This window comes from Aquarana catesbeiana, linkage group LG11 (assembly GCF_042186555.1).
Source record: "Aquarana catesbeiana isolate 2022-GZ linkage group LG11, ASM4218655v1, whole genome shotgun sequence".
Taxonomy (NCBI): Eukaryota; Metazoa; Chordata; class Amphibia; order Anura; family Ranidae; genus Aquarana; species Aquarana catesbeiana.
The window spans coordinates 258,590,889-258,605,253 of NC_133334.1; the positions used below are offsets into that span (position 1 = coordinate 258,590,889).

The following is a 14,365-nucleotide window of genomic DNA, read 5'->3' on the forward strand; positions in this document are numbered from 1 at the left end:
GGGGCAGATCAGTAATCTCTTGGCCTGGCAGTCAAGCTATAAGGTAATGGTAGGTGGGACATGAGTCTCCCAGCCTTGTCAGTCAAGCTATGACATCATGGTGGGCGATACAGATCAGGAACCTCCTGGACTGGCAGTCAAGGTATGATGTCATGGTGGGTGAGTCAGATCAGGGGTTTCTGGGCCTGGTCAGTCAAGGTATGATGTCATGGTGGGGGAGAAAGATCAGCAGCCTCCTGGCCTGTCATTCAAGATTTGGTGTCATGATGGGAGGGGCAGATCTGGAGTCTCTGGGCCTGGTCAGTCAAGGTATAATGTCATTGGTGGGTGGGACAGATCTGGGATCTCCTGGTCTGGTCAGTCAAGTTATGATGTTATGGTGGGTGGGACAGATCTGGAGTCTTCTGCCCTGTCAGTCAGGTATGATGTCAAGGTGGGTGAGACAGATCACATCAGTACTCTCCTGGCCTGTCGGTTGAGGTATAACGTCATGGTGGGTGGGACGGATCAGGAGTCTCCTGGCCTGCCAGACAAGCTATGATGTCATGGTGGATGGGATAGATCAGGAGTCTCCTGGTCTTTCACTCAAGGAATGATGTCAATATGGGTGGGACATGAGTCTCCTAGCCTTGTCAGTCAAGGTACGATGGGGAAGTTACACCTGAATGGAAAACTGAACATTAAGGCTATGGGGGTACCTCATCCTTACTAGACTTTACAGAAATAGATAACCGACAGGATGGATTATAGTGGTTCCAGACAGGAACTTTTTACACCAATTAATTAAAAATACATTTATTATAACAAAGTTTATACATAGAAAAAAACACATAAAAACATCCAATTCAATCTGAGGTTCAATACAATAGTTACAAAAAGTATCACAGAGAAGGTTGACGCGTTTCACTTATTAGCTTCTTCAGAACCGATTACTCAGTGATTAGTAACATCGATTTTGGATCTATGTGGGACGTCTCTTGTGGCAGATGAGTTGTTTCTTTTTGACAACTGCGTTCAGGTGCCTTATATATTATCTCTTTGGGGTTGGAACCCTGTCGGCCAACTATACTGAGCCATTATATATTCTACAGCAGAGGGGCTACAGTGTACCAGCAATCCTGCATCGGTTCATCTATTGATTCCCCCCTCTTTTTGACATGGGCATATCGATTCCTTAGAGGTGGAGTAGGTGAAGCTATCTTGTGTTTCTATTATGAGGTTCTGATGTTACTAATCACTGAGTAATCTTTTCTGAAAAAGCTAATAAGTGAAACGCGTCAACCTTCTCTGTGGTACTTTTTGTGACTATTGCATTGAACCTCAGATTGAATTGCATGTTTTTATGTGTTTTTTTTCTATGTATAAACTTTGTTTATAAGAAATGTATTTTTAATTAATTGGTGTAAAAAGTTCTTCTCTGGTACCACTATAATCCATCATGTCTGTTCTCTATTTCTGTAAGGGGAAGTTACACCGTCGGTGATCTGGCCCCTAAGGTGCACAGGGGCCACCGGTCGTTCATGATATGGGTACATTGAGCCCTGGCAATGCTGCTTTCAGTAACATTGATGAGCAGCTGATGCTTTGATTGCAGTAAGAAGAGTGGAGATGAGAAATTTCTGCTGGGGCAGCTCTCTAGTGTGCATTACAGGAAGGAGGTCCATGGTACTAGATACAGCTGCGGAGCAGATCCAAGATGTCGGCACAACCCCCCCTCCCCCCCCCCCTACACCGAGGTGTGTAATCTGAGAGTTGTGTGCTCAGTGAGGGCTCAGGTCACGAGAAGGAGCCGTACAGTGTATGGACGTGGTCGGGGGATTTCCCTGTGTTCGGACTGCATCCATGAAATGACATCTGGCTCTCTGAGTCACCGCTGGCTTCGCCGCACATGGAAATGTTTTAGTCTCTCGGCGTACTGTACAGAAACCATGTGGAGCCGCAGTTGACTTGACTTTGATCAGCACTTTGGATATTTTCCTCGGTCACTGATCGCTCTGTGCATCTGGAATACATAGCGGGTTTTGTCCGCATTGTAAAGCCCCACTCCAGGCAGGAAATAAAAAATGACCCTTGCAGTGTGCCCCTTTCCCCCAACCCCACATTGCAAGGGTTAAATGCTTGTTAGATCTAGGAGCAGAGGAAACTCTTATACTTACGCTATTCCTCGCTCTGGCAGGCGTACGGTCCTCCAAAACCTCTTCTCAACAGTGTTCTGGCCAAAAGTCACACTCTGATGTCATCTTCTACAATGCAGTACCAATAGCCCTACATTGTAGGTAATATACCACTCCAGGTAGCAATCCAGGGAAGTCACCTCCCCTGCGCCGGGTGGGTGCTGGCTCTGTATGCAAGATGCAAGCAAATGAAAAAAGATCTGGATAGCCGTGCTCTATGACTAAGCACCAGTAAAGAGGCGTGAAACGCGTCAGCCATTCATCTGTGACTCCGTATGCTGTTTGTGCTGCTTTCCATTCAGTAAAGACATCACTTGGAGTGCGGCTATCCAGATGTTTTTTTGTTAGCCCTGCATTGTACATGAGGATAATGAGCCCCTTCCAACCAGAAGGCCGCAGTGAGAAATAAGGCAAGTATTCTAGGCTATTCCTCAACCCTCTAGACCAGTGGTTTTCAACCACTGAGCCGTGGCCCACTGCTGAGCTGCAGCCTCCCCTCTCTCAGGCCTTCAGTCAGCTACAAATCATTTAACCTCCCACTAGTGCCCCCCAACCTCCCAAAGTGGCCCACGTGCCCCCAGGCCCTCTGAGAGTTCCATAGTGGCCTCCAACCTCATCCCTTAGATCAGTGGTTCTCCACCACCAGGCCGCAGCCTCCACTCTCCTAGACCTCCAGCCAACTACAAATCACTTAACCTCCCACTGTGCCTTCCAACTTCCATAGTGCTCCTCAACCTCCCAAAGTGGCCCACAGTGCCCCAAGGCTCTCTGGGAACCATCAGGTTCCATAGTGGACCCCACCCCAACCTCATCCCCTAGATCAGTGGTTCTCCACCACCAGGCCACAGTTTTTCATCTTCAAGGCCTCCATCTAGCGGCAAATCTCTTAACCTTCTACAATGCCTCCCATCTTTCCATAGTCTCCCCACCCCCATAGTGGCCCACATTTCCCCTCAGGCCCCTTAAGAGCTCTTCAGCTTCACATTATTTCCCATCCAGCCTGCTTCAGAGCCTCCAGCCCTCCACAGTGCCCCCTAAGAGCCCTTGGGATCCATAGTGCCTGCATCCTCTCACACTGGCCTCGAGCCTCCAACAGTGCTTTCCAGAAACCTCATCCCCTACAGGGCCACTAAGTCTATTACCGAGTCCCCTAACCATTTCCAGAATCCCCATCCCCTCCACAGTGCCCCCCCAGCCTGTTGTAGAGCCATCGGCCCTCCGTAGTGCTCCTAAGACTCCTACAGTGACCCCCCCCCCCCCAAACCTCCCACCATGCCCACCAGCCCCCCACAGGCCGAGATGTTCCAAGTATAAATCAGCCTAGGGTGACAACACGTACTGTACTGTATCTAAAAAAGAGCAGTGTTGTCACCCTAGGACAGAAAGTGTGTTACTGGCAGGATCACCAGGTGAAAATAAAGGAAAGAAGGCTGAAAAAAAAAATAATGCAGCCACTGCATCTAAGGACTGGTGTTTAGATTTTATCACCTGCATGGTCCCAATGTTGTAATAAGAGTTGCAGTGTCAGCACTCCTCTACACACTAAAGCCTTTAATGCTGAAGTTTAATCTGCTTATATTTATTTCAGGTATTTTTATAGTGCTGTCAACTTGAGCAGCACTTTACATATTATACATTCACATCAGTCCCTGCCCTGAGAGCTTACAATCAAAGGTACCTACCCCACATACACATACCAAGGCCATTTCACCTACCAGCATGTCTGTGGGAGGAAAGGGGATTACCCACAGAAAACCCACTCAAGCACTGGGAGAGCATACAAACTCCATGCAGATAGTGGCTAGAATTTGAACTGAGAACCCCAGTGCTACAAGGCAGAAGTGCTAACCACTGAGCCACTGTGTATTTTGCTGTCCCTGGGTCCTCCCCCCCCCCCCCTCACCAACATGCTAATGACCGTTTTAAGTAAAATCTTTCCATTTTTATTACTTATTTTAGACCCTGTGATGTCATCAGTGGGCATCTGTGCTTCTCTATGCAATGCAAGCAGATTATGGCTGGTGGGAGGGGCCTGCAGGGTGCTGTGCAAAGCTTTCTGAAAACATCACAGCGCCTGGCCTCAGTGCTCCTCAAGAGCCCCCAGTCCCGATGCAAGCGGTGGGAGGAGTTGTGCAAAAATCACAATGCATTGATGGGTGTGTCTGGAGGAGTGGGCGTTCCTAGACTGACTGTTTTTGCATGCAGGAGACAAAAAGTTGGGAGGGGAAGAGAAGGGCAATAACCATAGTGTAGATTGGAGTAATTTTCCAAAAGTGTCACTTTAACCCTTTCATGCCTAAGCCTATTTCTGACATTTGTTGCTTACAAGTTAAAATCTGTGTTTTTTCTAGAAAATTACTTAGAACCCCCAAACAATATATATATATTTTTTTTTTTTTTCTTGCAGAGACCTTCGAGCATAAAATGTGAATCATTGCTATATTTAATGTCACACGGTATTTGTGCAGCAGTCTTTCAAACGCAATTTTTTGGGGAAAAAATACACTTTCATGTATTAAAAAAAAACTAAACAGTAAAGTTAGCCCAATTTTTTTGTATAATGTGAAAGATGATGTTACGCCGAGTAAATAGATACCTAACATGTCATGCTTTGAAATTGCACACACTCGTGGAATGGCAACAAACTACAGTACCTATAAATCTCCATAGGCAACGCTTTAAAACATTTCTTACGGTTACCAGGTTAGAGTTACAGAGGAGATCTTTTTCTTTCTCACTCTGATGATCGCGGTGATACCTCACGTGTGATTTGAACACTGTTTGCATTTGCGGGCGCGACTTGCGCATGCGTTTTTTTTGTTTTGTTTTGTTTTTTTTTTCCTCACAAGAAAAGTTTTATTGAACGTAATAAAGTTGTGTTTACAACACATTCAGCAATTCAGTCAAAGTTAGCGCCATGACCTCAATATGCAACTGATTGACATGGGTTGTAGGTAGGGTATGGGTCATGACATCAAGGGTGGAGGGAGACTTTTTAACATAAAAATTTGTAAAAGAGCATAAACATTGCAGGAACAATCAATGATATGACCACTGTATGTAGCAGCATCTGATTCTGGTCAAGTATTAGCAGTAGTGATGATAGTGATGATAGTACCATTGGGACCAATATCATCAGGTCCAACCATGGAGGCAGTAGAATCAATAGACTTAACCATTGTTTGTTCAGGAGCGTTCCTAACTGAATGTAATGGGAAGATGCGTTTTTTCTTTGCTGCGCGAGCACACGGGGGCGCTTTAAAATTAAAAAAAAAAAATAAATAAATTTTTTTTTTTTACATTGTCCCTTTAAAAGATAATTACATTTCTGATCACTTTTATTGCTGTCACAGGAAATGTAAACATGCCTTGTGACAGTAATAGCTGGTGACAGGTACACTTTATGGAGAGATCAGGGGTCCCTCCTTTGCACTTAAAAGTATTCAAATCTCCAAAATCAGCGATTCTGAAAACTGTCATTATTTTCAAATCGGCGCCATTGGCAGCCGAGGAAACCTGAAGTGACTTTGTGACGTTGCTTCCGGGATTGTACATCGGAAACCCGATCAAAGCCGAATCCGGGTTTGTTCGGGTCTCAGCCTAGGCAGCGGACGCACCGGCTAGTGGCTCGGGTCTCCTGGTGGCATGGGAGGCCTGGGGGGATAACAGCCGAGCGGCTTCTAGCTAAAAAGCCCACCGCTTGCTCTAAAATGATACTGGGGTGAAGCCTGCAGCTGCAGGCATCGCCACGGTTTAACCTCTTCAAGCCATGAACGCAAACTTGCGTACGGTCGGCGTGAAGGGGTTAATGGAAAAAATAAAAAAGCATAAAGATAAAATAGAGCTTAGCATGACAGTCAGGTAGCCTCTGAGATCAGACACACAACCAGCATGCCTTGCCTTGGCCACTGGTAAGGTAGCGGAGGTCTACTAGAAGCAGGGAAGGGAACCACTGTCACTGGAAAGCCAAAGCCATGGTTGGCACACCAGAAGCAAGGTTGCTTTGAAACGCATTCCAGTTCCAGCTCCAGCATTTCCTACTACATAGGGTGGCTTCTTTCCCTGGGCCTTGTGTTCCATCCATGGCTTTGGCTTTCCGATGACAGCGGTTCCCTGCTTCCAATCCACCTCCGCTCCTTTGCTGTTGACCAAGGCATCCTGATTGCCTGTCTGATCTTTGTCCCAGAGGCTACCTGACTTGCTGAGCTCTATTTTATCTTTGTGAGTGCTTTTTTATATTTTCTATTAAAATTGCACTTTACATGCTACACTCTTGTTATTGGGCTTCTCTCCCCCTCCAAACTTTTTATCTCCCGCAGCCACACAGCACACCCATGCTGGAATGAAGCAGCACTTCCAGAGTTAGATTAGTCGTGTGTTGCTACCCGCAGCATCTAGCTTACATAAGCTTCATCTGACATTTGGTTTTGTATTGTATCATACAGTTTTATATTACTTCACACTGTAAATTCACATCTAGCTCACCAGGACACCGATTTCTGACCGGCACATCTGTGTATGGGGGTGGTTACAGTTCCAGGGGTTGGTGCGCTGTGATTATTCAGGGTGTTTTCACTTTTGATGTTTTTGCATGCAGACCACCCTTGGTAAAGCACACGTGATGCTGAGCTTCCATGATTGAAAGAACTGAAATTGAATGAATGAAAGGGGCGGGTCAGCCAGGAAATGAGGCGGAGCTCCATCTGACTTGCTGCGGCTTCTAATGCACATTGTGAGAAGCTCACAGTGTGCGGTGAAATCAGAGTAAGCCATTTCAGTCCAGGAGAGGAGCCGGTACAACTGTGCAAGACTGGGAAGGCCGGAGGTCAGATTTGTTATATCAGACTTCCCTCTTCTAGATTTAGTGCTAGAGGTCTCCTTTAATTCTTGCACCTGTATGCATGCCAGTGGCTTCCTGAACAGTAACAATATTTCTTTTGTTTTCTGTTTTTTTACAGGAAGGGGGTTCTTCTTGCCGTTAATACGGCGTTGTCCTATTAATTTAATATCAGTGTGTTGTGCGGTGTCGTACAGTCTGTCTGTTGTTTGTCTGTGGACTGAGAGCCTCCAGCCGCTCCTTCCTGCCCTGCTCTGGGCTGTCCTAAGTAAACAATCAGACAGAGAGCCGAGTGTTCCTCCCTCCGCCGTCCCTCATACACTTCATATCCCATATTCCCCCAGCTGTGTGTAAATTCCTTCTGAATGATTGATGTGCCAAGACTGGCCTGGGGTTGGTGGGGGGGATCACCAAGAGACCCCGACTCCCCCCACTAGACCAGGAATAGAGCGAATGTCTGGAGAGTAATCCTTTCCGTTTGTCTCTTTTCTAGTGAATGTTGAGAAGATTGAAATTAAAGTCTTGCCGCATAAGAAGAAGGAGAAGAACGCAGACTGTTGTTTTGAGGTATCAATGTGGCGAATAAACATTTCTCTAATGCCGGATCCATTTACATCAGTCTCTTCACCAGAGGAGCTTACACTCTAATGTCCCCCCACAGTCGCACATTATTATTATACATTAATATTGCTCTGACATATACCGCAGTGCTGTACAGAGAACACTGAGACAGTCACATCAGTCTCTGCACCAGAGGAGCTTACACTCTAATGTCCTCTCACAGTTACACACTATTATTATTATTATTATACATTCATATAGTACTGACATATTCCATGGTGCTGTAGAGAGAACACTGAACCAATTGCGTCCGTTTCTGCACCGGAAGAGTTTACACTCTAATGTCCCTACTTCACTGTAATTGAAGGGGCCCTTGTTCGGGGGGCAGGGCTATGACACCCTGTACTCAGTTTGTCCTCAGTCTTCTGGTTTGGGTGACACTGGGCATCATCCATCCTGGAAGACTGAGGATATCTTGTGGCAGAGCAGAGGTACAGCGGGGTACTCCCCCACAATCTCACACTATTATTATAAATTTATATAGCTCTGACATATACCACAGTACTGTATAAGGAACACTGAGACAGTCACATCAGTCTCTGCACCAGAGGAGCTTACACTCTATTGCCCCCCACAATCACACACTACTATTATTATTATTATTATTATTATTATACATTAATATAGCTCTGACATATACCACAGTGCTGTACAAGGCAGACTAAGCAAGTCACATCAGCCTCTGCACCAGAGGAGCTTACACTATAATGTCCTCTCACAGTCACACACTATGATTATACATTGATATAGTCCTGACATATTCCATGGAGCTGTAGAGAGAACACAGCCAATCGCATCAGTTTCTGTACCAGAGGAGCTTACACTCTAATGTCCCCACCACACTGTAAGTGAAAGTGCCCTTGCTCATGGGACAGGGCTATGACACCCTGTACTCACAGTCTGTCCTCAGTCTTCTGGGTTGGGTGACACTGGTCATCATCCATCCTGGAAGACTAAGGACATCTTGTGGCAGAGCAGCGGTACTGCGGGGTACTCTGACATTAAGCTTTAAGTTTATTTAGTGTGTACCAGGTGCATGCACAGGCATCGCACACGCCTAGTTTTGTCAACAGACCAAGATTTCAAGTATTTTCAACAAATCCAGGCTTGTATAAATCTGGTGATCTGAACGTGTTTGCTCAGCATCTCCCCCGGGGCGATCAGGTTGGTGTTAGCAGAGGGGGTCACTGACCCTTCCATCACAGGGATTCGGGGCAGTTCTGTATACAGGCCTTCCCTTCCTTGTTATTTAACCTTGGCCGACTAGTCGGGGGATGACGTTCTACGGTGGTTGTTAAACTGGATGAGCTGCATTCTGTGTTGAACAGCTTATCTGACACCAGAACACATTCATAGTCCAAAAATACTTCTGCATTGTATCTTTGTCTATCCATGCAGAAAGAAAAAGTAAAAAGTGTTTGTAAATTTTAATAAATAAAATAATAAAAAATTACCTAGATTAAGGTTTGATCTGGGTCAGTGCCAGGTTTTGTGTTTGGGTCAAGTAAGTGTCAGGGTCAGTTTATTTTGAGCAGAATTTTTTTTTGTTTTGTTTTTAAATTGGCATCAGTGTCAGTTTGTGTTGGTATGTTTTATGTAGGACAAAAAAAAAAAAAAAGCAAAATGCGCACTATTACTTCTGGGGTGTACTACGGGTACTAACAAAAAAATAACATACTCATACAGTGCATCCAAAAAGTATTCACAGCGCTTCACTTTTCCACATCTTGTTATGTTACAGCCTTATTCCAAAATGGATTCAATTGATTATTTTCCTCAAAATTCTACAAATAAAACCCCATAATGACAACGTGAAAAAAGTTTGTTTGAAATCTTTTCAAATTTATTAAAAATAAAAAATGAAAAAAATCCCATGTATTCACAGCCTTTTCTCAATACTTTATTGAAGCACCTTTGGTACCAATTACAGCCCCAAGTCTTTTTGAGTATGATGCTACAAGCTTGGCACACCTATTTTTGGGCAGTTTCTCCCATTCTTCTTTGCAGGACCTTCAAGCTCCATCAGGTTGGATGGGGAACGTCGGTGCACAGCCATTTTCAGATCTCTCCAGAGAAATTCAATCAGAATCAGGTTCAGGTCTGGGCTCTGACTGGGCCACTCAAAGACATTTACAGAGTTGTCCCGTAGCCACTCCTTTGTTATCTTGGCTGTGTGCTTAGGGTTGTTGGCCTGTTGAAAGATGAACCTTCGACCCAGTCTGAGGCCCAGAGTGCTCTGGAGCAGGTTTTCACCAAGGATGTCTCTTTACATTGCTGCATTTATCCTTCCCTCGATCCTGACTAGTCTCCCAGTTCCTGCTGCTGAACAACATCCCTACCACCATGCTTCATTGTAGGGATGGTATTGGCCAGGTGATGAGTGGTGCCTGATTTCCTCCAGACATGACACTTGCCATTCAGGTCAAAGAGTTCAATCTTTGTTTCATCAGACCAGAGAATTTTGTTTCTAGTGGTCTGAGAATCCTTCAGGTGGCAAACTCCAGGTGGGCTGTCATGTGCCTTTTACTGAGGATTGGCTTCCATCTGGCCACTCTACAATACAGGCCTGATTGGTGGAGTGCTGCAGAGATGATTGTTCTTCTGGAAGGTTTTCCTCTCTCCACAGAAAAACACTGGAGCTCTGTCAGAGTGACCATCAGGTTCTTGGTCACCTCCCTGACTAAGGCCCTTCTCTCTGATCGCTCAGTTTGGCCGGGTGGTCCGCTCTATGAAGAGTCCTGGTAGTTTCAAACTTTTTCCATTTACAGATGATGGGGGCCACTGTGCTCATCGGGACCTTCAATGCTGCAGAAATTTTTCTGTACCCTTCCCCAGATCTGTGCCTCCATACAATCCTGTCTCGGAGGTCTACAGACAATTCCTTGGACTTCATGGCTTGGTTTGTGCTCTGATATGTACTGTTAACTGTGGGACCTTATATAGACAGGTGTGTGACTTTCCAAATCATGTCCAATCAACTGAATTTACCACAGGTGGACTCCAATCAAGTTGTAGAAACATCTCAAGGAAGATCAGTGAAAACAGGAGCTCAATTTTCAGTGTCATGACTAAGGCTGTGAATACTTATGTACATGGGATTTTTTTCGTCTTTGATTTTTAAAGGGGTTGTAAAGGTTCACGTTTTTTTCACCTTAATGCATCCTAAAAAACATCTGACAATACCGCCCCCCCAGCCCCGCCATTTTACTTACCTGAGCCTGTTTGCCCCCGATTTCCTCTTCGCCGCTCAGCCTGCCCGTTGATTGGCTAGAGTGGATGTATTGAAAGCAGCGCTGCTGTAAATCACATCCAATGATGCGGCACACCGGGGGGCGGGGCCGAGTGATACATTCAACAGCTATAGCCGCCGGCTGTATCATGGGAGGGCGCCCGCAAGAACTAAACACCATGTGAAAGAGCTCACATGAAGGTGTTTAGTTCTTGCGGGGAGGAGCCAAGAGAGCTGCCGAGGGACCCCAGAAGACCAGGATCGGGGCCACTCTGTGCAAAACGAGCTGCACAGTGGAGGTAAGTATGACATGTTTGTTATTTAAAAAAAAAAAAGAAAATTACCTTTACAACCCCTTTAATACATTTGCAAAGATTTCAAACAAACTTCTTTCACATTGTCATTATGGGGTATTGTTTGTAGAATTTTGAGTAAAATAATAAATTTAACCCAATATGGCTGTAACATAACAAAATGTGGAAAAAGTGAAGCGCTGTGAATACTTTCCGGATGCACTGTATGTGGTATCATTGCAATTGTCAGGACCAGGAGAATTTATTTTGGGTTGTTCTTTGGTGGTAGGTTATGGTAGTAACAAGACATATACAGCTGAATTTAAAAAAAAAAAAAAAAAAAAAAAAAAAAAAGATATTTTTTACTATTTTGGGCCAGTTTTCCTTTGGTAATAAAAAAAAAAAAAGATCAGGAGATATCCTTTGAGAAAATGAATTATTCCCACGCTACCTGTGGCTATAGGGATGAGGATACTAGGCTGCTGCAAACACCCAGTTGGTCAACCAAAACCAACACAATAAATAGAATAAAAATCAATAATTGGTGTTGCATTCTAGGTAGTAACTAAAATAACAGTGATATATAGAAAGTGTTGTAAAAACCCAAAGTAGATAAAAGGTGGACGCATCTCAGATCAAGTCCTAAATTCTAATCAAACAATAGTGTAAACAACCTATATACATTCTAATATATAAAGTGCAAGTGATGAAAGTGACAAAAGTGACATATAATCTTCAGAGTGAGTAGATAAAGTGCATGTAAATAAAATTGTCCAAATATAGAACTCTTCAAGTGAATATAAAAGTACTCCAAGAGAATAGTGTCCATATAAACGAGTAAACTGAATTTGTGAAGTGCTGCTCCAGTTAGCACTCTGTGCGGAGAGTGTAAACAGTGTCTCAGTGGTTAATTTCTTCAGTAAATTGCACCTTTGGCAGATAGCTGGGGGTTTCCCGTCTGTGCAGGCTCAGCAATGCATGGAAACAAGGGGAAAGGTTTTCAGGTCCAGTGCTGATGTATAAAAGGAAAGAAAGGGGGGCCCAGATCGTGAAGTATGTTGAAACTTGAATTTATTAAATTAAAATAACAGCCCGTTTGGTACTCCCATTAAAACATTAACAAACAAACACAGCACCATGAACGGTGCCTATCTGTTCCAATGTGTAGCATCGCGGTTACGTGACTTCTTCAGGGAATGATTGACTGTGACGCTACACATTGGAATAGATAGGCACCAGAAGTGACGTCAGGTTGCGAGCTCACCGCTCGTGGTGCTGTGTTTGGTACTCACATTAAAACATAAACACAGCACCACGAGCGGCGAGCTTGCAACCTGATGTCACTTCTGGTGCCTATTTGTTCCAACGCGTAGCGTCACGGTTACGTGACTTCATCAGGGAATGATTGACCGTGATGCTACGTGTTGGGACAGATAGGCACTGGAAGTGACATCAGGTTTGCGAGCTTGCCGCTCGTGGTGCTGTGTTTGTTTATGTTTTAATGTGGATACCAAACGGGCTGTTATTTTAATTTAATAAATTCAAGTTTTAACTGACTTCACAATCTGGGCCCCCCTTTCTTTCCTTTTATACATCGGCACTGGACCTGGAAACCTTCCTCCTTTTTTCCATGCATTGCTGAGCCTGCACAGACGGGAAACCACCAGCTATCTACTACAGGAGTCTGGATTTTGTTGGATGCTATTTTAATCTTTCATGCTGTTACCTTACAGCGGTAAGGTAGGGGGCTAATTCACACAAAGGTGCAATTGCACTGAAGAAATCTACCACTGAGACACTCTGTACATTCTCTGCACAGAGTGCTAACTGGAGCAGCAATTTTACTTGTTTATATGGACACTATTCTCTTGGAGTACTTTTATATTCACTTGAAGAGTTCTATATTTGGACAATTTTAACTACGTGCACTTTTTCTACTCAGTCTAAAGATTATATGTCACTTTTGTCACTTGCACTTTATATATTAGAATGTATCTAGGTTGTTTACACTATTGTTTGATTAGAATTTAGGACTTGATCTGAGATGCATCCACCTTTTTATCTACTTTGGTTTTTACAACAGGAGATATCCTTTACTACCAAATGAAAGCCCTGAAAAAAAACCAAGGTATAATTCCACCTGGATGCACAAAGTAGTTGTGATGATATGTACAGTTTTGCTAACACATGTCAAAATGATAAAAATTGTGCTTAGGCTTTTAGATTTGTTTTACCCTTTAGGCGTGAAGGGTTTAAAGGAAAAACAATGTAGAAAATGTAACATCCCCCCCCCCACCCCCCCCCCCCCCCCCCCCATCAGGGATATGTGAATGCCGAGGGATCCCAAAGGAGAGTTTTAAAGCAGATTTTGGGATCACTCGGAACTCGCAAAGTCCAGCTACTGGTTATCTTCCAGAATTGATGGGTAACTATTAATTACTGTGTAAATCTTTCCTTTTTTTTTTTTTTTCCTATTTAGGTATTTTGGTCTGATTCCTCCGTATCGCTGGTAACTAAATCTTCAGCAGAAGTTTCAGAGCTCATATCTAAGGTAGGGGGATTAATTTTAATGACTGCAATACATTCTGGGGTCTATGTTTGGCACATCCACACAACAAATGTTTTATACAATCAGTACAAAAATTGCTGTACTTCCTCTATTATGTGTTGTTCCTATGTTGTCAGTGCCATCTACTGGCCACAATAAGTTTTTTTTTTTTTTTTTGTCTGATTTGATGTATTTCTAGAAAAAAAAACAATTTTGTCCACTAGGTGGTGCTGGCGAAATAGGAACTACATATATTAGAGAAACTACGTCAATTTTTGTCCTGGTTGTGCAAATGTTTGTCATGTCTGCACAGCAAATGTTGTATACATAGACTCCCTGTGTGTCAGTACCCATGCACCACCCTCCTATGTCTGCTCAGCTTGCTTTGCCATATGCTATGGAGCATCTAGAGCAGTGATGGTGAACCTCGGCACAGATGTTTTGGAACTACATTTCCCATGATGTTCATGCAGTGTAGTGGAGCATCATGGGAAATGTAGTTCCAAAACATCTGGGGTGCCAAGGTCACTGATATAGGATCTAGGGATGTCAGTCATCCTTCTATCCCTGCCTGCAGCATGCGCATGCTTTGCTGCTATCTATAGAGCTCCTAGGATTTGTGATGTTGGTAGAAGCTGACGATCGCCATTAGCGGTCCCTGCC

At 44.1% G+C, this 14,365-nt stretch overlaps 1 protein-coding gene across 3 annotated transcripts in view; it reads left to right on the forward strand.

The window, feature by feature from the left end:
* ZCCHC14 (zinc finger CCHC-type containing 14) overlaps positions 1 to 14,365 on the forward strand; it is a 95,584-nt gene that overhangs the window by 25,509 nt on the left and 55,710 nt on the right. For all 3 annotated transcript variants that reach the window (XM_073605722.1, XM_073605724.1, XM_073605723.1), the window contains exons 4-5: positions 7,505 to 7,578; positions 13,634 to 13,705. In XM_073605722.1, coding sequence (XP_073461823.1) covers positions 7,505 to 7,578; positions 13,634 to 13,705 — 146 coding nt within the window. The remainder of the gene's footprint in view (positions 1 to 7,504; positions 7,579 to 13,633; positions 13,706 to 14,365) is intronic.